General features: G+C 47.3%; 1 protein-coding gene across 4 annotated transcripts in view; it reads right to left on the minus strand.

Annotated features, from left to right (window-relative positions):
• LOC8034169 (microtubule-associated protein Jupiter) overlaps window positions 1–27858 on the minus strand; it is an 85378-nt gene that overhangs the window by 26640 nt on the left and 30880 nt on the right. Inside the window, exon 1 of one of the 4 annotated variants that reach the window (XM_029970444.4) lies at window positions 24255–24653. The exons of 2 other annotated variants lie outside the window; for them this stretch is intronic. In XM_029970444.4, coding sequence (XP_029826304.1) covers window positions 24255–24274 — 20 coding nt within the window. In that variant the 5' untranslated portion in view covers window positions 24275–24653. Of the gene's footprint in view, window positions 1–24254; window positions 24654–27858 lie in introns of those variants that run through there. One more of the 4 variants, XM_040499514.2, reaches the window with a different exon arrangement.

A 27858-nucleotide genomic window follows, 5' to 3' on the forward strand; every position in this document is an offset into this window, starting at 1 on the left:
CTTATATTATGATGTTTACTAACCGGCTCGCCCGCATACTTTCGCTTTTTGCAAAGGTCATCGTCTCGCGGACGGCACAAACCGATGCCCGGCGGCGGCGTCTCGGCGAGCCTGCACACGGGGGCCGCCATCGACCGATCGCCGTCTGGCCGGACTCGCGGCACGACACTCGCTTGTACGTACTCGGCCGAGAGCCCCGAAGGTGCGCTCGAAGCAAGCGCTACGTAACGAAAGGCAAAGGGCATCTACATATACGAACGGGCAAAAGCCGATGCAAGGGCGTGCGCGATCGTAAACAACGGTAAAAAAGTGCCGTCGCTCGCTGCTATAAAATACGTCCCGCTAACTCTGTAATCCACGGCCGCATCCCTTTCCTGCCGCTCGTACTTTCTCTAACTTGACGAATACTTTGTCTCGCGAAGCATGCCGACGAAACGATCGGACGATCGTCGGGATACGCAGTAATTGCTACAGCCGAGCGCGGCGCAGTCCCTTGCTGTCGCTGCGAAGGGCCGTCGAGTCAACCTCCAGCCTGGTAGTTACCGGTGTTCGACGTCATCATGTGGCGTAGGTGCAAGGCATGTATACCCTCGGATAGCTATTTCAAAAGCATTGAAGAGTGCGCGTGCATAGCTCCGATGGGCGCTCAAGATGTGCAAGCGCACGTGGGCCTGTAGCTTTTACTGCACAGTCACATAAAGTTGTCCAAAAGTATAGTGGGGCAAATGTGGTTAAGCCTGACTCTGCAGTTTAATATGCCCGTGTCGTATCATTCTGCAATCCCTTTGCACGCCGCTCAAATGTTTATGCGGCTGCCCTCAACGTACCAAAAAACGTACAAAAAAAAAAAATGGGGACACGCTGGTTGTCACGGACAACCCCATGTCTAGGATTCCGCGTTTTCGGTTTCTATTTTTTCCAAATTCGGCGTACTTTTATCGGTGTTTATTTTAAAATACAATTTTCGTTTTTTTTCGGCGGATATTTATGCCCACAAAAATTTATCGTTTTTTTTTTCGGTGAATATAAAATAAACAGCAACGGACACCGGATCAGATGATCCTTGTACGTAGCTCTGATATTTGTGATCACTCAAAAAATTACGGCGCAGATACATTAAAAAAGAAATGGACACTTCATTTGGCAAATGTGTGCGACTGCCAAAGGAGCAAGAAAAAAAAAAAAAAACCATAGAAGTACAAACAAGTCAGATATGAAGCCTATGCCCAATAAACATGAAACTTCACTTTCTGTACATCAGGATTACGCGATCTCATTATAGTACACACACGTGTACTTGCCAAGGTTCTTCTCCTTAATCCGCACTCTTTCTTTTCTGTTAACATGAGCCTGAGCTTCGAGAATGCCCTCTCAACGCTAACACTGGACACTGACAGGCTGAGGAGATGAAGCGCTGCCTGAGCTAACATCGGCCAATCAACCAATTGTGACCGCCAAAAAAGGCACGGTGCGACGTTTTAAAGCACAACACAACATGCAGAGCTTGCATCACGTCAGTCTTCCTTACAACGAGCTTGAAAGCACGCTCGCACATGGCGAAGTCATGGGGCATTTCGGACTTCACGTTCCGATCGATGATGCGCACACTAAACCAAAACGTCGTAATTGCATTCGTGTATCCCATACATTCGGGCACGTTTCGATAGACTCTGTCGTTTCACTTTTTCGCCACAACTGTGTTGTGGCGAAAAGTGATTTTTTCCCGTTAAGACCGAATTTCCGAAAATGAATTCGGCGTACTTTTATCGGTTTTTATCGGTTTAAACCGAAAACTCCGAACCCTACTCATGTCCCAGAAACGCAGAAACAAAATATAACGCCTTTAGCTTCCTCGAATCCGAAATTAGAAGCCCTCCGAGGACCAGTAGGTCGCTCTCGAAAGCTTCTCGACGTGACGATGTTTGACACCGCGCGCGGCCGACTCTTCGAAACGCGCTAATTTAATTCACGGGGGCCGCCGAAGTCACGCAGGCCACACCAACTCCCGTCAACGTGCCGGAAACTCCAGACTTGCCTTCGCTCGCAAATAAAACAAAATAAATGAGTAAATAAAACACCCCCCTCCTCTTCCACAAAAAAAAAAGAAGTAAACGAAAAAAACAATACGTTTATATTACAAAAGACATGCAAAAAACACACACACACAAAAAACAAGGCGGTGCGCGGAAGTGCATCAGCGGAGTTCGCCGAGACGTACGCGCAACTCGACGGGAGTGGCGCGAGATTGTGAAGGAAGTGATGGTTTTCCTCTTCCTTCCTCGCCGACATTTGGTGCGGGCGTGAGTCGATGAAAGTAGTGTTGTTCGTTCACGGGGAGATAATCAGCCGTCGTGCGCCTGTGCCCCCGGGGTGACGGCTTCTGAGACTGTCTGGCGGCCCGCGCAGAGATACTGGCAGGCAGGCGAGCAACGGCGACGACAGGTGGCAGCTTGCTCGCTCCGACCTCATTGTGTAGCCGGGTATATATTAGGAAGAGACGTACTATATACTCTTACTTCCTTCGCGGGTAAGCTTCCGCCTTGAGCGTTCATAAGTAGGTACCAAATTATATATAAATTACAGATTTCTTTTCTTAATGTCGTGTTGAAAAGGGGGGGGGGGGGGGAGATTTAAAGTGAATCTGACGTGACTGACTTTTGAAAGTAGGCCGTGTGTCTCGTTGCTACTCGCAATGGAGGAAGATGACGCAGACGGGTGGAGGCAAGTTTGAGAAATCTTGGCGTTACTGGGAATGATTTTTTTTTTTAGAGTCGGTGATGTGCAGTCTAAGAAACGTCGGGTATAGCAAATTTTGGGACCAGACATTTCATCGAACGCCGTTTCGTCGAACGCCGTTTCATCGAACGCCGTTTCATCGAACGCCGTTTCATCGAATGCCGTTTCATCGAACGCCGTTTCATTGAAGCCGTTTCATCGAATGCCGTTTTATCGAACGCCGTCTTAGCAAATTTGTCAGAGATAGAATTGGCTGGATTTGTGAACGTTCCTTTGGGAGTGCCCTGTAGCAAGATCGGTGCAAGTGGTGGCAGCCGTGTGCTGCATCAGCTCTGAACGAATGCGATAATAATCTATTACTTACAATCTGGAGCTATATATGGCAGTTTCTGTAAGGCAGGTCAGTTAATTGCTGCGCATTATTTCTAATTAATAATTTATGGAGCTATCCGTCGGGCAATATTACTGGCACAAAATGCTCGGTGCGTGAAGAAATGACATAACTTGCGATTGTCACGATAAGGAATATTAAATCAAACATTAGTCCGGCCAATATAGTTCGTCCAACACGCTGGCTACCAGGCTGTGTCCAATTTCAATTATATTATTCATTTCTCTGCTCCTAAGACTCCTAGACCCTGTTAATGATAAAACACACACACACACACGAAACAAAAACTTTTTTTGAGTTGGGAGACTTTTAAGAAAAAATGAACAAGCGATATGTTAGTATTTTTTTTTTTGGGGGGGGGGGTAGGGGAAGGGGAGGGGTACGTTGGAGTTCCATTTAGCGGACAGCAGTACCAGGACGTACCAGGAACTAGAAGAACTATCTCCAGCCACCATCGGCAACCAGAGCGAGACTATCATCGAACGGACGCCCCGATCGTACCGGCGGTAATACCGGAAATCAATGCGAACCACAAGACGAACATTAACACCGACAACCCGACGATCGACAAGGACAGAGCACTCCGCATCAAGCACGATGCCTTCTTGGGACATGGAGAAGAAAAAAAAAATGGCCTTCAGAGTTTTTCTAGATCGTTTCACGTTACGATGGACTGCATAAAAACCTACTCGCTGTGGAGGCCAATCCAATGCCGTGCGAGTGTCACGTGATCTCGGGAAGGGACGCAGCGACGCGGTGGGCGAGGAGTCAGCTGACACGTTCTCTGCAACTCGATTGGCTGGGATGTCTGGTATAGCGTCCAGCTGCGGACCACCGTAAGCCGAAACGGAGTGTATACAGCGTGGTCCGAAGGCGTGGACGGCTTCACTAATGGCGTCCTTATCTCGCACTTACACATGCCCGCGTTAACCTCCGGTGCCGATATCATCCGAAGCGGTCAGTCTCGGTGACGCCCGCGTGCATGCTGCCTGCTCGTTCACTCTACCGCCGCTGCCCCCTAGAAGGCCCGCGTGCCTCTCCTCTTCTAAGGCGTCATCACTAGTGAGCCCACGCAGCGTCGCTTGTACCTCGCGTCTTAGCAGGCGTCTTGCAGCGTCTCGGAACGAGCGCGACGTGAGGGCACCCAGCGTCGTGCTTGCCACTTGGGGAGCGTCGGCGTACCCACGAACGGTGACGTCACGAACGGGCCTTATCTTCCAGGTGGCATTGGCTCGTTCCGGGCGCGGTCAATGGCACCGCCGCCACCGCCGCCTGCCCGCGGCCCGTGTCCGATAAAGGCCGCGCGTCTCCGCGGTTTCCGACGGGGGTCGAGTTTGTCTAGGCGTGAATCGTAAACAAGTCTCTTATCTGCGCCGCATTTTACTATACTACCACGGCTGCGCTCGCGCGTGAATGCGACAGTAGCGGATCGCGTCGAGGGAGAAGAGGGGACCACTATGACTTGGATAGAACGGGAAGAGAGCAAGAGAGGGAGGTGCGCTTGGGCGATCGAATCCCGGCGTCTCATTCACAAAAATACGAATTATATGGTATAGGCGTGCGTGACGCGGAACTGAAGTTATGGTAAGCGAACTTGGGTGTGTTCAGTCGGGTCCTGTGGCTCCGCTTCACACTGCTCGTACATTGTAAAAACAAAACAAAAAAAGAACAAAAAAAAAAACACAGTGTTGGCTGCAGACACGGCAACAGAAGTGTCTGCGGACACACCGTAGGCATATTCGAAGTATGTTAGCTTCATACGTATGTGTTCTTCGAACATGTCTTGCAGACAGTTTTGGCATGACCACCATGACAGGGCCCTCATGCGAGGAAGAAATACGCCCATATAAGACAAAGTTTATAGACTTTTGTATGACGTGCTAGAGCGGCGTGAACGTGGTTTAAGACTGAACATGGTTAAAATTGCGCACAAATAGAAAAGAACAGAGAAGAGGGAAGAGAGAAGAGACAAGCGCAAACTCACAACTCGATGTATTCAAGGAAGAAAAAAGAACAGCCCTCGGGTATCAGCTCGAGCCGAGGCCACACTCGCACGGGAGCACCCGAGCACGCGGAGGACACACACCTTCAACCACACTCAGCAGGACAGGTACCCGTGCGAGTGTGGCCTCGGCTCGAGCTGATACCCGAGGGCTGTTCTTTTTTCTTCCTTGAATACATCGAGTTGTGAGTTTGCGCTTGTCTCTTCTCTCTTCCCTCTTCTCTGTTCTTTTCTATTTGTGCGCAATTTTAACCATGTTCAATCATTACCAACTCGCCCAACTAACCACTTTACTACAGTGGTTTAAGACGTGCGAAATCGTACGCTTAGACATTATCGACGTCCTCTTCATCGTGATCAATTTCACCCGTGACTTGGTTGTATTAGAACGATAGCTTTATGGGCGACACTTTGCGGAGTTTTCGAGCTCGTGGGCTGTCGTCGCCGCTATGGAAAATCCTTACCTCTTGGAGGGGGAAGTCGGGACGTCCCGTCGGCCGTGCCACGCAAAGAGAGCGAAGAGGACAGCCCTGGCGTCCCGCCCGATAATGGCGCGACGAAGGGAGAATTTGTCGCCCTTATGTTTCCAGACATTCCTCGCCCTTATGCGAAATCCCACTTTGGCAGTATCCAGTTGCTACGCCTAATTTTGGATGGTTTTTGAAGCTCTCACCGCGCTTACTCACTTACTTCACGGATCACTATGAGAATTAACCACGTTGCACCTCCGTGCTCGGGCACTTGACGATACCATTCCACCTGCATTTAAAGCGACCGTGCTGCAACTATCGCTTTCGCTTCTTCGCACATTATATTTTGTTAACAAATACAAGCGAAAATATAACAAACAACATATGATTGTGTTAGTTGGCATGACGTTTAGTAGCGCACGAAATATATGTAAATAGGAAACTTCCGGGGCAAGTGCTCGTTAACTGTTCACTCTTTAAACTTAGCTAATGTATTACTAATTATCAACTCCAGAGGAGGCAACGCCATCTAGCGGAAAAGACGCAAAGGAGAGAAGTGGGGGGTCTACCACGTGTCGAAGTGTGCAGCGACAATCCAGCGGCCAAAATGTGACATTTCGCTCCATACGACCAGCAAACAGATTGTGTTGAATGGCAGTTCGAGTGCGCTGCACGAACGTAAGCGTATACCGGTATTTTTTAGTTTGTTTATATATTTTGAAACAGTACGCAGGCTTACGAAACCAGCACGTGCCCACGTCACGTTTGGCCCGTTCTGCAGTGCAGCAACGAACGCAAGAAACCCCGTAATAGAGTAAACGTCGTCGTCAATTCCCTTGTTTGTGCGCCGAAAACCCACATGTTGGGCACGCCGAGAAAAGGGAACGTGCTTGGCGTGGGGTTTGCTTTCTGATTAGGGCGTTGTAAACGGCTTTGACGCTGACGTAGGCAGCGAGAACTGGGCGGAGTGGGACGTTTCGGGACGAAATTAGGCGCGGATTCGCGAACCACCCTGACCCGTTCCTCGAATAGATAGGCAATGAGCGTGAACATGCCACAACCAGTAACTATATAAGGGAACTTATCTGCAGGTGCCGGCGTGCGGTGATTTTTATGGGAAATCAGCAGGTGAGGTAGTTCCCAAACGTCTCTTTCTAACTTCGTTCATATCGGCGGGAAAAAGTTGGCAATTAAAGTTTCTGTTGAGTTAATAGTTCTCGAATTTTATGAGATCTCATTTGTGAGAGGGTGCGGAACATTACCTCAGAATAAAGGGCCGAATAATTTGGAACATTGTTCTTTTTTTTTTTTTTTATTGTTCGTCATCCGTGGTTTATGGAGGAAGAGAATTAAGGTCGCGCGCGGGCCTCGATAATTCTAAGTGGCGTTGAGTTACCCCAAGGTGACCTGTTCTCAACTCAAACAAGCTGTGCTAAGTTTAGGTAAGCGACACAGCCGAGAACAGCTTGACTCGAGTCAACCATAGTCAAATGTGAGCTCAACACTAACCGATCACGACGAAAACCATCTAAGATTAGAAAACTTTACTCGGCATACATCGTACGCCCATCCACTATACGTACACACGGTCCCAAAAGGAAAAAAAAAAAAAAAACCTTTCGTAAAAGATCTCCCCGCACATCAACTAAACCGCATATTTCCAGACCGCCCGACGAGAAAGAAGTCCGATTCTTACGGCATTTGTCGACGCATTCGATAGGAACAGAAACACGAAGCCCAAACGAAACTTGCTCCGAGGCACGGCGTCGTGTGCTTCCGAGGTCGCAAAAAGAGCATGATGCTGTCTGCAGTGGGAGTTCATCTCGATGATCCCTTAGGCCTAATGAGAGCTCGCGAATGATCCGCCTGGCGACTTCAAGCGTGGGAAGGCTACGAGAGCAGAAGAGTCGGTAAGACGCCGCGATGCTTGATGAGAGCTTTAACGAGTGCGAACAGTCATGCGTGCGCGCAACAAAAAAACAAGACAACAAAAAGACGTGCTGGTGCTGCGGTTTAAGTGCCTCGCGTTTAAGTGGTCCTTCTACGGCGTTTTCCGTAGACTCGTCGTGCACCGCCTTGTCTACATGTGGGAAGTGCGCGCGCAAGGACAGGAACAACAACAACGTTTCCGAGGTCGACGCGGAAGCGTTTTTGTTTTATTGTAATTTTTTTTTCTCCCTTTTTTTTTTCGACGCTGTTCTCACCTTGGAATTAGCGTTGTTGTTTCCGTGAGTTCGTGTGTACGTTAATTGTACTTTCGCTGCGCGACGATGTGCGCGCGTCAAGCACGCCCGAGGCTGGAGGAAGTATTTAGCCGTTGCTAACTTTCACAGTGTATACGACGTGGAGAGGTCAACGCATGCCGTGAGTTTTTTTTTTTTTTTGATAGTTGACACGCATTTTGCACGTTTGCGACATCGGCTGTTAAGAGAACGTTCAAACGCTGTAACCACTGGTGAACGAAATTGACAACGATGTATTGCGCCCGAAGGAGGAAGTCTAGAAACGGGAAGCAGATACTATGACTTATAGCTTGTTACATATGGAGTCACTCTGTTTTCCCGGGGTGGCGTCACGCCCCAAGTGGCACCACCCTCAGCATAGCCTCCTCTATACTAACAAAGTCTGGCAGATCGCCTCGAGAAGCGGCCGCCGAAACGGAAAAGATGGAGCGCGGAAGACAACGGATGAGAAAAGAGCCACGTGACTGGCGCCCCGCTGCGGCGAGACGCCGAAACACACTTCTCCCGAGCGAACAAGTGTGTTTCGGGTCCTCGCCGCTGCAAAAGCTGTGCGCTGACGTCCAGGTTCCCCGAGAAATGGCTCTTTGATGCTCTGTGCTACCAGATCATCGCGCTCCAAATCTGCGACCGGGCACTCTATGGTCCCGTCGTCGAATTGCTAAGATTTGCGAGTATCATAGGAGGCTCTGGTAGTTCACTATATACGAGCAGTGTGTGTGCGTGCTGCTTATAACTTTGTAGTTTCGCAGCAACCCATTTTCGACGCATATAACTATATATCGCGTCTCGCAAGCCACGCGAGACCCCGTTGATGAACCGCGGCTCTTATTACGAAGAGAACGTTTGGGACACGCGATCGTCTGGAAGATGGTTTTCATCGAGCCGCTCGGGTTGCGATAGCTGGACCACTTTTTTTTATTTTTTTTTTTTATTTCTAGGGTGATAAGGGCTGGCGGGCTGCTCTTTCGCGCGTGGATGTTTCCTTCTCGGGAGGATACAGTGCCGTTGAGTCGCAGCTGCCACAAAGAGTCTCCCCTGTCGTGAGACTATTTGAGCGCAACATGATTTATGACTTCCTGCGGCTCTTTCGGGGGAGGCGCCCGACGGCGCTCGGCTGCACGTTGTGTGCCCCTGAAGCGGTGCTTGTTAGATTCACGACGTTGCGCGAATAATATACGTTCTTGCTTCGCCTCAAGGCTAAACTTCAAACTTTACAATTCTAATAAAAAATAAATAAAAAAAAAGCGTTACAAACACGAAATATAAAGAGTTCAGAGTTTGGGCAAGCTAGTGGAAGTCTACCATGATGTAAAATGCAGCCCCTCAGTTTCGGTCGTTTTCTCTTTTGAAATTTCTATTTCTCTACAAAAGTCTCGGCAACGCCTATAACAAAAAAAAAAAAAAAACGCTGAATTTTTTTTTGTGTCGTTTATAAATGTATTATTTAAATGTGCTTGTTTTGTAATCTTATGGAGTTAATCTAGTACACTCATTGCTACTAATGGGCTCCAAAATGTGGATTCTAATTACACACAAAAGAAGTAAAATATTTTATCGCGGAACCAAGAAACGTGATCCATTCCCGAACATTTCCTCAACCCAAAATCCTCAAAGCCAAAAGAAAAACAACAATAACGAAAAAAAGAAATGTGTCCACCATCCGATTCAAACTCACAAAGAAAACCCCCCCAAAAAGCATTGCAGGATACCGCTATTCGGCACCTGTTGATCGTTATTGTTACACCACGACAGGACCCTTTGCATCTAGATCTAAGCTAATAATCAGAATAAAAAGATATAAATAAAAAAACACAGAAGTAGACGGTGGCCTGGGAACGGGGGTATTCGGCGGTGCCAACCGAAAGAAACGGCAAGGTTAATCTCGAACGCAGATCTTCGCGCGGGGTTTTCCGAGAAGGGTGGCAGGTCGCTACCGTGGCGAGCCGAACTGAGAGCCATCCATTGTCAGAGGACTCGAAGAGGGGGAGGGGGAGATGAGAGTGGGGGGACCCAGATGCACTTCTATATGACCGGCTCGTATCTGCATTGCTGTGTTCGGGGGCACCCCGCCGCCACGAACTTCGCTCTGCCTTGAAATGATGGACCGAGCACAATACGTTTCTCGTCTTCGGGAGTTTCCCGTTCGCAATTTCCAGGAGGCAAAGAGTAGAGGGGAAGGTGATTGTGATACTTCAGAAGATGAAGATAGAGAAAGGGAGGTAGTACTTTTAAAATATATATACAGAAAGACACAGAGAGAGGTAGGGGAAGGAGGTGTTCTTTTATTTATTTTTATCGGGGTATATTTTTGATCTGGTTCGACGCAATACACCTTGTCCACGAACACAACGGCAACCATACTACACACGAATGGTGGCTAGTCATGAAGCTATTTACTTGTGATATACAAGTGACCTACCGTAACCAAAAAAAAAAACAAAAAAAAAAACCACAACGGGCTGTAGTGAGTGATAGCTTAACTACAATAACGGAACAATCAACCTGTAGCAGGCAAATAAGTTAACCTAGCCGAGCAACGTACCCTATGCGATAACTAACGTCAACTGGCTATGAATGCGAATATGAACTTGTGACAATCACGTGACCTAACGTTATCCATGAATGCTAACGATAACTACTTACACAGAGGCTGTAGTGACGCGATTCTTAACGTGTGACAGACAAGCAACGTGACCTAACCCATGAGCGCCTAGTATAGGACTACAGCTACGCGCACAGACTCTTTAAAAGTCCCTCTCAATAGCCCAGCTATTTAAGTTAACCAATGACGTAACCTAATCCGCCGTTGTTGGAGTTACCCGAATTGTGCTGTGGTGGTCTCGTATGCGAGTCCCTTTTAAACAAGTTGAATGCAAACTTAAGAAGGAATAGGTTTAAGTATTTCTGAAATATGAGAGGCGAACGAATGATAATAACGCAATTGAGGCATACATCTGAGATCGTATCGCGTGTTTCTTGGAATTATCGCGGCAGCTATAATGAAAGACTTGTCCTTTCCGACATGATTTTGAGTCAGAATAACGTGTAGTATATATTCTTGTTTTCTTGTTGGTCGAGAGCTTGTTGCTTCAATAAGAGCCCGGATTAATGAACAGCAGCTCGTAAAACTCCACTCGCTTTTAACGCTGGCTATTTCTTCTCGTCCATGTATAGCTCTCGCATGAGTCACGTCCCGTCAGTCTAGACTCCAGACAGCGCAAGCGAGCGGCAACAACGCAGCGAAGGAAATTCCTTCTGGCGAGGAAACCGGCCTTATAGTTGTTACCGACCGCATCATTGCACTCGAAGGAAACCAAGCGTGTTCTCGTTTACTACTTCGTGTTAATTTTTTTGTTTGGTTTACATCGAACGTAATGCGTCAGGTGTAGACTGACTGTTGTTTAGAAATAACTTCCTCGCAATATACTACGAACGGAAACGATTATACAGCGCGACAAAGCTGCACTAGAAGCAGGTTTCTTTAAATTTACCATGAAATGATTTTTTCAACTCCTTCCTGCTTAGCTTTCCACGTCAACTCAACAGCGAAATGAGAAATCACGTGGTCTTGACGTGCTTGGACACCGGAGGTGATGACTCCAAGGTTCCCACGTGCTTTAAGCACACCATGAAACTTGTCATTCTCGAGTGATGAAGAGTGCCGTCAGGGCATTATTCATTGGCCACGAACGCGAATTCAAATATTCGTCGACGGATTGATCGTTGACGAGCGCGTACGTCCGAGTGACGCAGTGCTCGTGTCCAACTGCGTGAGCTGGGTTCGGCTGACGTGCTTGGGCCAAGAGCTTTAAAAAGGAAAAAGGTCAAAAATAGTCCGCAATGTTTTTTTGTTTTGTTTTTAATTTTCTTACCGAAAAGCGGGCTTTCGGTTTTCTACCTTAGTGTACTAGTTTTCGTTTGGCGCACTAAACGATATGGGATTAGCAAAATCCTAATTTATCCCTACCCAAAATTCATTTCATGGTCCCTTCAATGAGCATATGCTCAAAAACCTTCTGGATTTTCGTTTTGTTTTTGTTTCTAGGTATTGTAAAAGTTTAGTGCCACCACGATTACCAAAATCTCGATTAAGAAATAAGTGTGAAATTGTTAAAATATTAAGTGTTAAAAAGATGGGCCTCATCTCCTCTCTTGCCCTGTTTGTTCATTACAAACTAGGGTTGTGCGAATATTCGAAATTTCGAATAGTAGTTTTGAATAATACACTATTCGATATTCGCTTCGAAAAGAACTGCGCAATTCGCGTTTTTCGAAGTGTTGTTTGCGGCGGGTTAGCCCCCTTGAGTGCGCTTCTTACCAAGCACCGGTGCGCTGCGGAGAAGCCAAACCCGTAGAAGTGAGCTCCCCGGGTGTTGCTTCTCTGCATTACATCGGTGCTCGGTAAAAAGCGCACTTAACGGGGTAACCCGCCGCGATGAACAATATCGTAATTGCGTGCTTGGAAGAAAAACATACATTCAAAGCGGGATGGTGCACGTGTGCCGACTGTATTTGAAAATAAATGGAAACTTTGTGAATGTGTACATCTATCTACATTGTAGTAAAACTTCCGAAATTAAACTTTTATGCAAGAGTATACTATGTTAGGCAGAGATGCTTTCACAACCTGTGTTTATCATGCGCGATTTATTCTTTTTTAACTCGAGATTAAAGAAAGAATATTTTATATAGCAAGATTTGTAAATTTACTCAATTGGTATAGTTGCCCATCTCTATAGGATTCAATTTATGTCAAATCCGTCATTTACTTGTCATCCCAAGACATCAGACCTTCTGAGGGCATAGTTCATAAATATAGATAGATTAAACTTAGCTTATAAATGAAACAAGTGGAATAACCTTCACAGGTTTAGCTGGGTTTTCGTCTAAGCATTATGCAATAGTAGTGAATGGCGTGGAAAAACTATTCGATATTCGAATCGAAAATATTCGGCCAAAACCACTATTCGCTTCGAATTCGATTCGAACTCAATATCCACTATTCGCGCAAGACTATTACAAACGGAACAAGGGTACAAAAAGTAGCGGATAAAAAAAATGAAGAATAAATGTACGGTGTTTCTCAAACGTAACGCCGCCACTCGCTTATCCAAATATTGATCTATTGCCGGCTACTCAAATCTAAATGGGTCACGGCAGCGACTGGAATATCTTCCCCAGGCTGATAATTGTGGTCAAGGAGCTAACTTCATCACGTGTAGTTTGATCGATGGACCCCCTAAAAAAATAGCGCACAGAGTGCTCAAATCGGACCACCTCGTGGCGGCGTTTTAAGTTTGGAGAGTATTACAACCAATATTTGCGTCGTAAACAAATGTGGCACACCAGATGTCAAGAGACGCTTTTCCACACTTCGTGCACTTTTCGTAGCCTCGAAGCCGGGCAGGCTGTGTGCTTCGAGCGGTCGAGTATCACTCTTCCTATCATCTCGCTCGGGTGTGTCACGACTTTTGCCGGCAAGAACTTGATTCGAGAAACGATTACGCACAGAATGACCTCCGAGCGTATAAGCGACCTCCGGTGGCCAAGAGCTTATACAAATGCGTGTCCTAATAGTTTCTCGGGGAGGGAAGGTGGTGTACGTTCACCGGTGACCCTTAGCTATCCAGGGCGCTCTAGTTTGGCAGCGGTACGCGGCGCTCGCTCGAAACGTGTTAATGTTAGTTTAATGGTTATTAATGGTTGTCTCGCAACGTCGTAAGGTTATGCAAAAAAAAAAAAAACCTTTCTTTAAGTTGTGGAACTTTGTGCAGACCAGAACTCAAGGAGTTTGGAATTCCAACACGACAAAATGAAGCGCAAAAACACTTTTCTTTTTTTGCACGTTTGCTGGAGTTTGAGGAGTGCATAGCGAGCGAGAGACAGAAGTGTATATTTTATACGACTTTACGCGGATGCAACTGTTAGCCTCGCGTTGTATAATGACTGGTTGCCGCGGCGAAGAAACGGTAAAAGAGGACGCTATCTGCGTGCTTACGTCTGTCTTTCGTTCATGTTCTTGCCATTCCGCTTCTCCAGGGAATTCCATTCTTACGACTAGGCTCTTTGAAGGGCCACAACGTTGTTTATTTGTTTTTTGTTTTGTCTTCTCGAACCGATCGTGCGTGCAGTCGAGTCATCAGCTGGGCCGGTCCGCGATCTCGGCCGAACACGCAGATTCCGGGTGCCGATATTATATTGAGGCGTTCCGCAGGCAGGCGCCATTTCGAGGTCTCGGTCAGTTCCATTTATCACGGGACTTCATTACTGAGGCGGCCTCGGAGAGCCGTGTTGGTTTGGAATGGCTTCGGCTTTGTCTCTATCGGGATCCGCGATCTTGCGTGCCCACACGGGAAGCCAACACCCCAAAAAGCGTATACGATGCAAGTTTCGTTCTGTCTCCTGGCTACACGGGTAAGTTATGCCGTTCTAGATATACGCATTACGTTTACGTGCACATGGGCTCCGATAATAAGAAGGTATAGTCAACACAGTTATAGGTAAACGAAACAAGCTTCGCGCCGAGTCTTTTCCTACGCTCCGAAACTCTTTTGTAATATAGTTTTGTGTATACACCAATTGTTCCGTGTACTCAAAAATATGCAGAAATGTTTTGTGTCCATTCAAAACTATGTAGAAAAAGCTTCTTTTTTTCTTTTTTCTGGACCACATTTTACCGTGGCGACGTCTGTCAAGCAGTCCGTAGGATTGCTTTTTTTTCTTCTTTTTTTTTCTCTCTTGCCACTCTCCGTTTGTGCATACAATCTGAAATAAACGTTGATTGACTGACATTACAGGAGGTTAATAATTTTGTAACACGGAATATTATAGACGCGTATTGGTTGATTATGCTGCGGCTTTACTACAAAATAATAGCAATAGAACTTCCTTTCAGCGATTCAGTAAAAACGCCAGTTGTTCCTATAAAACCCGATGCCTCTGCGTAAGATGGTTCGCAAACACGACTTCATTGAGGGTTTACTCGATTACTGGGTGACACTGAACTCGGGGAGAAAGAAAAAGCACTGTGCAGCACTTATGTCTGGTGCCATTCATTTAGTCGTAACCAAGGGCCTTCGATAACATATCCCTGCTTCGAACAAAGTGACGCTCAAAGTATTATGCTACGGCTGATTCTGACATCGCTTGTCATTTAATTATATCTTTGTGATAGTTCTTCCGTGCTAGTGCTACGTTCCTATTGACCGCCTAAAGAAAATGAGCTAGTACTCGCTTTACTGACGTTAAGTCACGTCACGAAATGTTTAAATCAAAGTCAAAGAAGTTATCAGACGAGATTTTGTATGTGTGTTTGTGTGTGCGTGTGTATGTGTGTGAGAAAGAGAGAAAGAGATCCTGACAAGAACTACAAAACTAGTTGAGGCATATAAAGCGAGAAAAAAAAATAAAGCACGAAAGAACGGAATGTCTCAACAACGAAGTGAAACGCGTCTTCAATTCGTCACGGCTTGTTCAGTCCGCTCCAGTTGCTCCCATCTTTTCGTGTCACCCTTCCACGCCGGAGAAAGGAGTGGGAGGTGGGTTCGGGGTTCACGATGGGACGACCTTGGCAGGTCTTGCAGCGACTCGACAAACTCCAAAAGTCGTCGTCGTCACTGAGCCCCATATTTCCTTTCCTTTCGTCGTCCGTTGAGAGCCAAAGTTATCTAAACGGGCTTGCTGCAAGCACGTGCAACCGAGCCTAACTCTACACACGCGCTCACACTGCTTATACGTCATACAAGAGACAGTCTGCAAATAGATTCGAGCGCGAGTCATCACGAGATCCGTGCTTCGAATGCCTCATCGAAACGAATTCAACGAGAAACTTGGTACGCTGGATTCGAACCACCGATATCGCGGTGACTGATGTTTGCAGATTGCTTTTTAAATTTTTTTTTTTTTATGATCTTGTATAAGCAGTGTGAAGCCCGGCTTCATGGTAGTGTTTCCGACAAAAAATGTCGATTCATCGCTCTTTTTTTTTTTTCAGACGCTGTTAAAATGGTTTGCGGTGTACTCAGTGGACTCGCATCACAAACAATGCGGAACGCAAGTTCGTCTGCTTCTTTTGCTAGGGTTGTGTTCAAGTCAGAAAGCCAAGCTCTGGTTGGCTCTGATTGAGGGATTGTGGGTAGACCTCAAAGCAGCTTGCTTCGAGGTCTACCCACTATCCTTCAATCAGAGCCAACCAGAGGTCGACGTTCTGACTTGAACACAACCCCTGCAAAAAAAGCAGACGAACTTGCGCTCCGTGTATTTTAAAACAAAGAAAGCCTTTCGGACGAAATTTTTGCCGGTGTATAGTTTTATTGTGAGTGCGTACGGTGGACGCTTTAGCCATTCGTCGTTCGTTCCATGGTATTTGTTCCCACGATTGCTGTCGGCGTAGCTAAAATAACACACCGCGAACCGGTCGTCTCGGGGTCCGTTAGAGAGATGCGCGTCTCGCTGTCAGAGCCGAAAGCCTCACCTTCCATTCCCCTCTCGCGAACCCCGGTCTCGATTCCGCGCCCGGCTTTCCTATTCTGGAGAGCCAGCTCCGGCTCAGACGACGCCGTCCGCACGCGGAGACATCCAAGTAAGCCGCCGCCCCGTACGCGATATTTATAAACATCACGGGGCATTGCACTCCGCGGCGTCGTCTCCGGCGTCGTGTGGGGGCGCCCATTGGAGAGAAGATCCAACCGTCGCGCCCCTGGCGGCTAACCTGAGAACCAAACTCACGGGAACAACAACAACATCCACTGTCTTTATGTGTTTCTGACGCGGTGTTCGGCTGACGTAGCCGAATACTGTATCAGCGTTCGGCCCGGGGCTCGTGTTCCATCAGTGAAGCACCGCGATTGGACATGGATCCTAGCCTCCAGTCGTTCCCGCGCAGTTCGATCTCCTCGCCAAAAATGCGGAGAGCGAGTCGTCTGCTGCCTGCGCAGGGGCTGCGGTGACGTCAGAAAGACTCCTAGTTCTGATTGGCTTTGATTGGAAGGATAGTGGATAGACCTGAACGCTAGATGCCTTGAGGCCTACCCACTTTTCTTTTTGTCTTTCAATTAGCCAGTAAGAGCCAGGCGTTAATTCTGACATCATGGCCACCCGTTTGAAGAAGCAGACGAACTGGTGCTCCGCATACTCTTTCATCTCACTATGGCCGCAGAAAACGCTAGTAACTATCCCAGCCAATCCACCGCTGTGAATGCATCACCGCGCGTCACCGCGACCTAGCAGAAAAGGCCACGTGACACTCATACAGGATTGGCTTGGACGGCTAGCAGCGACCTTCCCCTGAGGTTCATCGCAAGCTGAAGCAGCCAACAAAGAAGGGCCAAGAGGCATCCTCAGTTTCGGTCACGTGGTTAATCTCAGCCAATGACGGCATGGTGTACCTTTCCGTTAGTGTGTTACGCGTGAGCGTTAATGTATACATGCTCCAATGTGCGCACTTGACCGTGGGAATAGAGCAGACGTACAGTTGAGGATGGGATAGACTATAAGACGTGACGGCGAACGCTCTGGGTCACGTGGCTGTTTTCGTAGCGAATGACAGCACGCTGTGGCTTTCCGCGCTTCAGAAACGAGTTGGACTGTTCGTGAGACTGGATGCTGCTTAAAAGTCACCTACGCGCGCGTCAAGAGAATGGATCAGGCAGTCGTGGTCGGAATAAACTAGAATGTGGCAATTCCTTTCACTCCCTGGGTCAAGAGAACACAGCGCTGTACGGTGGCGTGTGTGATATACTGCTTTATACGTGCACCCATTGTGAGGAAAAAAAGAAAAAAAGAAGAGGATTACAACACGCGATTTTTTATTTGGCCTCAGAAGGAATTGACAAATATATCAAAGAACTCCGCCGAACCTCAATGCTGATGGTCGGCCAACTGAATCACACTGCCTATCCATTACTTCGAAAAGTGATTACTCACTTTTTTAAACAATGCAACAAAAGGCACCGGCCCACGCGAATTTGCCTCATTCCGCGCAGCTTTTGTCGGCAGCCCTTGACCAGACCTGACGGAATCAGTGCTCAGGCACACACTATAGTCGGTTACAAGTCAAGAAGGTAGGAGAAGCTCCTCCCACAAGTGTGATGCGCCCGTTTCAAATCTCTCCGCGGTCGAAAGAAGAGTTCACTGGAAACGCTCCTTGTTCCGCTTCAATGAATTCCCACTTGTCTCCGATCCCACTTTTTAAGAAAGCGACCTTTGTATTCTTTGGAGAGGGAACCGAGCCCCTGAAAGCAGCCTTTGTATCCATCGGGGGGAAGCTAAACCCCGAAAGTCGTATTTGTTTCCGTCGGTGGGGGGAACTCTAATCTCCCTCTCGTGGCTTCCACAATGCTAAGTCAAAGTCGAAAGATAAAGCAGATATGTACAGAAAGGCAAGACCCTCCTCGCGCGTTGGCCGCGACGTCACGGAAACGGTGGGACGCTATTGGATGCGGAGGTGGCGGAGGGATATCCGATTCCCTTTGAGGGGCATTTGCCGCTACCTTCTTAACCTGTAACTGACTATAGCGATCTAACTTTATGAGCATTTCGGGTTGGCTGCTGCTGTGATTGGTTGCATGCCTTCACTGCACGTATATTGCAAAGAGCCGCTGTTCTGCGCGCATGCGCAGTGGGCTTAATCGGTATACGCAAACACGTACACTCGAACGATCCGTCTTTATGAGTCTTTCGGGATGGCTGCTGTTCGGATCGGTCGGATGCCTTCACTTCACGTACATTGTAAAGCGCCGCTGCTCTCCGCGCATGCGCAGTGGGCTTAATCGGTATACGCAAACACATACACTCGAACGATCCGATCCGTCTTTATGAGTCTTTTGGGATGGCTGCTGTTGGGATCGGTCGGATGCCCTCACTCCCCGTACATTGTAAAGAGCCGCTGCTCTCCGCGCATGCGCAGTGGGCTTAATCGGTATACGCAAACACGTACACTCGAACGATCCGTCTTTATGAGCCTTTCGGGATGGCTGCTGCTGGGATCGGTCGGATGCCCTCAACGCTTTGCGTCTCACCTGGATTGCAAAGAGCCGCTGTATATATCTTCTCAGACTCGCGTTTGTTCACGCGGGAAGCTACTTTTATTTATTTATTTTGTTATTATTGTTAACGTCTCTTTCGGCGCGTCGTTTGTCACGGAACTTTCGAGCGTCGTCTCGGTCGGGCCGTCCGGCGAGCGCGTTTTTTGCGGAGATGGATCGGCGACGGCCGGCGCCCGCCGAATTGAGTTCAGCTCCTGCAGACTCGGCGTTCTTGCGCATGAATGCGGAGGAGGTAGAGGCGGAAAGACAAAAGGGAGCGACCAGGACAATAAAAGAGAAACGCGGCTGCGTCCGCGCGCTCCAGCGTCGATAAATAAAGAAACGGATAGACAAAACAGACGCGCATAGCAGAAGGGTCATGCATGACTCGGCGTAACTTCCTGCAATTTTCGGGCGGTAGGATCAAAAGGCGCGCTCGTCACACCCCCCTCCCTTTTCCTTGCTCCGACCGGGGTGTCCGCATCGGTGGTATGCGTCGCCATCCAAAGCGGATGATTTCTGCCGAGTGTGTCTATATAGACTACTGCAGTCTGTGGACACTACACCCGTGGTCAATCGACTACATCTGCAAACACTGCGCTCGTAATCCGTATAGACAGCTTTTTTTTTTCTTTCCTTTCTTTTTTTTTTTTTTTGTGAGGGGAGGGGGGGATGTTGTTGCCACGTTGAACATACACGTATCCAGTTTGGAGGAAATACCGAATGGCTTTATAGGCTGATTGGAAGGTATTAATAATTTAAAGGGTTTCTATCACTTCTGACGATGACTGACTTGTCTTTTTGTCTTCGGCACTGACTTGTCACAGAGAAGTTGAGAGCTGCAGAAAGGAGCTTCGGTTGTCCCGCCTACAACGCGAGCTTCCCGCCTTCGACTGTGCTCCTACGTGTCTCGCGCACCGCGAGCGCGCACGCGCTGCACAAGCACGGCGGAAGGCGTGGAGCGCGTGCCGGCGGTCGGGCGTTCGAAAGACACGCCCCGCCGTTTTCACTAGTGACTGTTACGAGTTTAGACGTATTTACGGAAAGGAGCACACGGACAACTGCTCGTGCCGGAGTCAGGCTGAAGGGTAAAAATTTCGCTTATTAGAACCATGGTTTCCTATTTACTGACAAAGCCTGGCAGATCGCCACAAGAAGCGGCCGCCGAAATGGAAAAGGTGGAGCGGCAGACAACGGAGAGCCACGTGACTGGCGCCCCGTTGCGGCGAGACGCTGAAACACATTTCTCCCGAGCGAACAAGTGTGTTTCAGGTAATTGCCGTTGCAAAAGCTGTGCGCTGACGTCCAAGTTCCCCGAGAAATGACTCTTTGATGCTCTGCGCTACCAGATCGTCGCTCTCCAAATCTGCGACCGGGCAGTCTATGGCTCCGTCGTCGAACCGCCAGGCTTTGTGAGTATAGAGGAGGCTATATATGTTAGAAATTATGTCGGAATGATAGAACGATGCGTCGGGTACGAGAGTATACGGGGCGCTCGGCTTACCGTGTAGCCGAGAACGGATGTTCGTATAGTCTGGCCCCGTCCCAGCGGTGGTTTGCGGTCGCTTTTACGAGCGGGCAAGATATTGGAGCTCGGGTGTTGACCAACTCCATAACAGTGACATATAAAGTTACATCCTCCTTTTTCGTATTTTTTATCGTAGTTCTGCGGTGTTCCCTCGTCTACGTCAATACTGAACATGGCGAACATCACGTGAAAACAGTCTAAAGCCTTGACTGGAATGCAGTCGACTGCGGTCTGTGGACGCGACACCCCCCTACCCCATGGTCTGTAGACTTTTGTTCCTATAGGCTGCACAGAACAGTCTACATCTCGTGTTCAAGTTTTGAGCAATGAGCACGTATTAAAAGTTGCAAAAAAAGAAGCGAATCTATATTCATATTTCTAAGTAAATGCGCCCTTAAATTGTCAAAATTATGGTCCTAAGTTGAATGCGCCATGGCAACAACGCGCGTGCGAATTTTTCTTTTTGTGGCGTTGTTTTGTGACGCTATAAAGACAACGCACAAAGTCACCGAAAGCTTCTGGATGACGTCTCATACAAAAAAAAAAATAAGCAAAGAACCAACGGCAAGATTATAGCGGCTGAAAGACTTACCGCTCCCGCAATCTCTGATCAGCGAAGGGAGCTACTGGGAAATCCCGGGCGTGGTTTCCGCCGGTCAACACTCAAAGATTTCGTGCAGTGTCGAAACGGTTGTAATGCTGCACACGCGCTGCAGTTGCGAGTAGGAGCTCGTGTGATCTTATCGGCGGCGGCGCGTGGAGGTCGGCGTTTCCAATATTCCCACTAGGAAGGAACGCTCCACTTAGTGAATAAGGTGGGAAATCAGCCAACCGATCCTTGGGGCCGGGGGGGGGGGGGGGGGGGGGGGGGGGGGGTGTCTGTTTCATCCGTTGTGGCGCGAAAGCTTGAGATTCGCGTCAACCGTTCCGCGAAGACCACCCAAGCTTGTCGTACAAAAGTTATCGAAAAATCAAAACGTTGAAAAAAAAAATTTAAATATATCTACAACTCGAAATACTACGTACGTTTGCAGAATAATGTGTTTATAAAGCTGGCACGCGCCTCGATATATAGTGTACATTTCCGATATAGTTCAGAAGCGTTTCTTCATGTATTCAGCCTACCAGGAAAAAATACATTTGACGTTTACGCCACATACTTTTCAGGTCGGAAAATAGGAAACTGCAAGGTGAGATATACAACCAGAATTCAGTATAGCAAAGTACGAGACACAGAAGAACCATATTGAAATGTATACACGACAGATTACTCCAAATATCTGTCGTGAAAAGAAGTTTGCGATTTCTCGGAACACTTTCCCTATCAGCCGTTCCTTCCTAACCCTAATACGATATCTTGCATCTGTAAAATTTGTAATATTTGGAAAAAAAGATATTTAAATGTGAACTTTTTTTTACACCTTCTTTATTAAGCCAACACGTCAGTGCCTCCAAGCTTCAAGAACAGCAGCGTGTGTAGTTTCTCCCATCTTAAGAAAATCAGGGCGTGGTTCAGTATGACCATGTTTCTTGCATGGTGATTTCTCCTTCGCCGCTTTTAATAGCTAGTGGGTCACTGTCATTCGCTGCTGACCAAGAATAAGATGCTTGGTACTCACCATGCTCTAAACAAATATCACAATAACCCATTTCAAACCGTCTTAGCGAACGCGTAATCCTGTCCTGCTTACCGTTTCAAGCGCTACCCAACAGCAGTTCGTGTGTAGCAAATATAGCGCGAGCTTGAAACAATGGGCCCGGTTTCATCGGAACAATACGGGCCCGTTAACGGCTCCAACAAAGACACGCAGAACATAAACAACGCCACGCACGACGCCGTCAAAGGAGAGAGCTGTTAATAGGCCGATTGTATTTCTCTCGATCGACGTATCGGTGAACAAAGGGTTGCCAGGGTTGCGCGTCGAGAGAGTGTAGCCGGAACTCGCCAGATGGTGTCTGTGTCCACAGACCGAACGCTGTCTCGATAAAACAGCGTCCAAGTTCGTTGGCCCCGTCCTGGGGATACCGCCGTCGAATGAAGCTATGTTTAGCTGCAGACTGGAATGCCAATAACTTTGTCTCGTTTTTTTCTTCTCGACTATATATAAAGAAAAATAGAAATTGGGGTCAAGAGCTACATTTTTGATGGCGTATATAAAATACGTATAGACCTCAGCGAGCGGCGTGATAGAAAAGACAACTTTTTTATTGAACGATTTCCAATCTACGTTAGGGTTACCTGCACCTTAGTTAACGAAAAAAAAAAAAATGAGAAAGAGTCCACGGCTCGAGCTGTGGTCAGTGCCGATCTCGTTGTACCTCACTGGCAATGAGAGGATCAGGGCTTTCTCTGCCTTCTTGATTTTAAACTGCATGTGAATCTACAGTAGCATCAACTATTCAATGACAAAAAATAAAATAGGAATGGTTCGTGTCGGTTACAGAACAGTGAACACCCACACAGAGCTGAGAATGCAAACAATGCCCTCGTGTTGAAAAATTGCCAACATAAGCTTGAACAAACGCGGGTGTGAGATGAGTGGGGAGAAAATGTAGCTAACTTCAGTTGACGAAGATACATTATAACCTCCTGTGAAAAAGTTTAACTGATCTGCCGAACAATAAAAACATTTTTATAAATAAGATCCAAAATACTCAACTTGTATAGTTGCAGGCGTTCTTATCATAAACGTCCGGTACGCGTCTACTGTTCTCTAAGCCGCTGTTTGTTATAACCGATGTGACAATATCCTATACGTGAGCTTCTGGAACGCTTTATGTGCGTTATCTCATTGAATACTCGAGGAAACCGTTTGAAAAGCAAACGTGTGCAAAATGCTAGTTCTGTCCAAAGTAGATACCTACACAAATACTACTTTATCGGGCTTCGGAACAGCAGGTGGAGATACACCTTTGTGAATGCCGCTTCCAGGCTATTTATATCCCAGTGAGCAATGCTGGGCTCGAAATTCGTGAGCGCTCATACAGGACGTGACGAACGTCAGCCACTTAAGTGCTACACTGTAACCGACATCAGGTAAAATAAGGCTCACAAATGAGTTTGTACTATGCTTATAACAAAGACAAGAAGTATAGAAGAACCTAGCTTCAGCTTGCATGACAAGTATCTTGCGAAGAGATTCATCAAAGAAACACAAACATACGAACCGCCTGTAGAGATAATGGCTTATTAACGAAATGAATGACTCACGTGTAGTTCCACGCTTTATATTTTTGTTGCGACGATCATGTTTGTCTCTGTTAGCTTCCTAACCAACAGCTGCTAACCGAACACGCGATCCTGCGCCACCTAAAAAACGGTGCCGCCCCGTTTTGGGCGCCGGTTGAAATTAGCCTCAAAACAAAGCCGGCATTGCGTCACCGAAAGAAATTCCGGAGCCGGCACGGCGGAAAAACGGAGAAACCACGGGGGAAAAAACACCGGCTGACAGTTGCTACTGACAGCTGCTCTCTACGATGTATTAGGATATATATACGACACAACGGCTGCCAAAACTAAAGTTGGGGCCGTTATCGGGCTTAGACAAAAGGCATTTATGATTGTAACTTATAACCTAGAGTAACTAACTGTAACAAGTATCGATACATAGTAGCTGGTGGCTAGTCCCTCTCGAAGACCAAAGATACATCGGGCTCCATAGTCCGATATCTGTTCGTTATCGGAGCTGGACAAAACTGTTTGTAATTCTAACTTATAATCGTCACTTGTAACAAGTATCATGACACAGAAGTAGCAGGCGGCTACTCTTTTTCAAAGCTCAAGAGATAGAGCGTATTATCGGGCCCTAAAGTCCGCGATCGTTTCGCAAGTAGCCGTAAAAAAGACACCCCACGCCTACCTGATATGGTTCGCAGACATAGCGGAAAAAGGCGTAGACCGAGGGAACGACGAACCGCGTGTGCTGCAGGCCTTCAGACGTGCTTCAGACGCTCTGCCAACGGACGAGAGACGACGACCCAGAGGCACGTTTTGCGCGTAATAACGCCCTGCCGCCGTCTCACGCGGGCGCTCGCGGGAAAAACTCGTTCTTCGCAGGCCCCCCCTCCCCTCCGGTTGTGGAAAGAATGAAAGAAATATGGCCGCCGGTCACGTGACGTCGTGTGGTGACGTCAGCGACTCCTGGATTCTGAAAAAAAAAAAAGCCACCGCCCACCGGGAGGCGGCCTTGCGCGCGCTGGTTGAGTGACCAGCCGTGGCGGCGGCCCCCGGCAGAATGGCGCCCAACGTGGATGATGACGTCACATCCTGTTTGCTCTCGCGGTGCTCGTTTATACAGGGAATGTCTGGGCCAGGTGTGTGCTGTTCCGGTGTACACAATGGGAAAGCGCACGCAGTGTACGCTTATCTGCATAGGCGCTTGTTCTCTTGTTTGGGAAGCCCACGTGACACCCCTCCCCCCTTGGGAACGAAGCGTGTTGGGTGCCGCTGCTAGGCAGCGGGCTCTCCGCTAATGTGAACACTTTCGGGTTGTGGAGCATGGCTGCTCGCTTTAAGCGGGTTTAGTGGCGTTCGTATCGATTTGAAGACAGTTATATTTTGTTTTGTTTTGTCCGCACAGGTGGGACTGACGTTCGTGTACGGTCCGGGGAAGTTCCGAGGTTAGGATCGATAACAGTCACTAACGATGTTACCTAGGGAGACCCTTTGTCAAATGGGCAACATCAGATAAAATTTGTCAAAGTGGAATGCATTCGTTATGGCTTCGGCGCCACTCCTCAGAAGCTAGTGCGGTGGCGAAACTCTTTCCTTGTACCTATCATACACTTCCGTGCATAAGTTAGAGATAAACGATACCCACGCTCAGACATCTCAATGGCAAACGTATCTTGACCTCACTAAGATATCTCACCTTTTCATCGTAGTCAGTGCGTTCGTAAGATTACCACTAAGTATAATCGAGAAGGTACCGCATTTTTTTTTTCTTCGTGTGACGTATATGCGGGCTTAAAATATGGCAAGGCAATAAACAACTAAGCGTTTGGTGAAGGTTGGCAAGTCGACTCCACTTCTTTACTTCGCGCTAAATGTAAGGCCTGTCAGTGTGGAAGATTGAAGCATTTGTCAAGACAGAATGTAGGTGTTTATGCAAGTCATTTCAAAGTCTCATAGTTAAGTAGCTTTCTAATTTCTTTAATAACGAGAGAAAAAAAACAAAAAAAGAAAACAGGGTTTTGGAGAATTTAAATGTATTAAACGTAACATTTCGTTTATAAACAGACCCTTACATTCGAGATTTAATAACAATATAAAGGGAGAAATCACTGTTAAACGCCTCACTTGGCAAGACCAGTTGCATCTTGTGGACTTTTAAGTATCAAATAAATTTGCGAAATATTGGGAAATATAATGCATGTAGCAATTTGTCACGGAAATCAAGAGTAAATTCGAAATGTCATGTCAACTTCTAGCCATTCATTAATGTGTCATTCATTAGGGCCAGTGCCCCAAATTGTTCCATTAGAATCTGTACTACACCACTTTGTGTTTTAACTGCACAAAACTGGTCCCTAGAGATAGTATTAACCATAGTCTTGAAGTTTAGTTATCCAATTATAGCTATAAAATCCGTCCACCGAACTCAAAAAGAATGTAACTTTTGGGTTTTCATTTAAACAGGCGCTATGACGGCTCCGGTGAACTAATGTCAGTACTTTATATAACTAATGGGTTTATGATGAACTGGGCCCCTGTTTTCAACAACCTCGACTTTCTATTGGCGTATAAGACAAAAAGCAAACAATGGCGACACGTTGTCCTACATCAAACCTACAAAAAAAAAAAATTAATTTCCAAAACCGACGCGCCCCATCGCGGCGAAATACCACGCAGTGCACCCTGGGAACTAGTTGGCCACTCAGTTTCGGTTTCGACTGAGCAGCTTCATCTCAAGTTATCACACCGCGACCGAACGCGCTGCTTGCGTTTTCGACTATCTGACTTTTCACGAATGTACAATACACTCATTCTCGAACGATACAAAAACGAAGACCGGGGCACTTTCCTTGGTTCCCGAAACACTGGATATTGTGCGTGCGAATGCAAACGTAGTAAGACGTGGCTTAGTCCCCTCACCCCACGAGTGCATCTTTGAGCTCGTGGCAGCAATCCCGTCTAGTACCAGTGAACTACAACTGAAATTTGGTCACCTTGAGCCCTACACGTATTTCGTTTGCCAAACGTCCGTTTCGTGTTACTTCATTGAGCAAAAAGCAATCCGGATCCTCACAGGAGTATCGAAGTTGAGCCAGCGTTGGCGCATTAACTGTTAAGGAAACGCAATAAATTCGACATCAACACTGCAAAAAAGTTACTATGATGTCTTCCTCGTGTCATCACATATCGCACACTCAAATTTTATGCTCATATAAGATTAAGTTTTCACAAACGCTGAGATCGGATAGTTACGACGGAGGCCCTAACAGGCGTCCCCTACTCCTCGCTAAGCCTTTTTGGACGACCTTTTACTGACGCCCAAGATCTTTGCCTGAACGGTGTGTCTAAAATTATCTCGGCATACTCAGTGAGGAACAGAGCAAACACATAACAAATATTACGGCCATTACCAACCGTCATATACGCTTTGAATAATTTCGTTCGTTTGGCGCACCGGGGTTCATGCCCGTCCGGCACACTCCCACCGGATGGTGCGACATTCTTCACACAAGTGCTCGGCTTTTGCTTTCTTAAAATGGATTGTATGTGTGAATGTGCCTATATGACTGCAGGATAACTTTATGCGTATACGCGATGTTCAATATTAGTGAAATGCAAGCGGGCGGGGACTTCACGAATTCGTGCAGTGCTGCGGAGCAGTACAGATAAGCGATGAGAAGTGTGTTCAAACGGAGCTTTTCAATGGCGCCTCCGAGTTTTACCTCGCGTCCTTAGGCGTATTAAGAAAAACAGTAATTGCAGAAAGCTATATTTCGTCTATGGACGCACGAAGCAAACAAACTTCCTGATCAACAACACTAATGTAAAGGCGCGAGCTCGATGTACGCATACTTACTGCTGTCTACAGCTTGTTGATTCGTACACAAGCAAGATCCCCGAGCTTCGCACCGTCAAGATTCCCAGCACTGGCTCGTCCACATACCTCGAACGCTAACAGAAAGGCTCAAGTACAAAAATACAACAAGCATGCGTTAAGACAAGTTAGACGTCTCGGGCTTGTGCTAAAGCTTCGAGGTCTGGCCATTTATGTTAGTTTAGAGACCCCAAATGACGCTCTCGGGACCAGAAAACATAAAATAACGGCCGTTTATAGTCCACGCTCTGTGTATGATCTCTTGTCGACGTGTCGATCGAAACCGAAACCATGGCACTCTCCTCCCTGGCCAAGTAGTTCCCAGAGTGCAACGCGCACCGCGTTGCATGCAGGGCTTTATGTAAGTAGTCTATTAGCCTGGTGGTTCGCGGAGGGTTGATTACTCCAGACACGA

The sequence above is a fragment of the Ixodes scapularis genome, unplaced genomic scaffold, assembly GCF_016920785.2.
Source record: "Ixodes scapularis isolate PalLabHiFi unplaced genomic scaffold, ASM1692078v2 PGA_scaffold13__105_contigs__length_92229423, whole genome shotgun sequence".
Taxonomy (NCBI): domain Eukaryota; kingdom Metazoa; phylum Arthropoda; class Arachnida; order Ixodida; family Ixodidae; genus Ixodes; species Ixodes scapularis.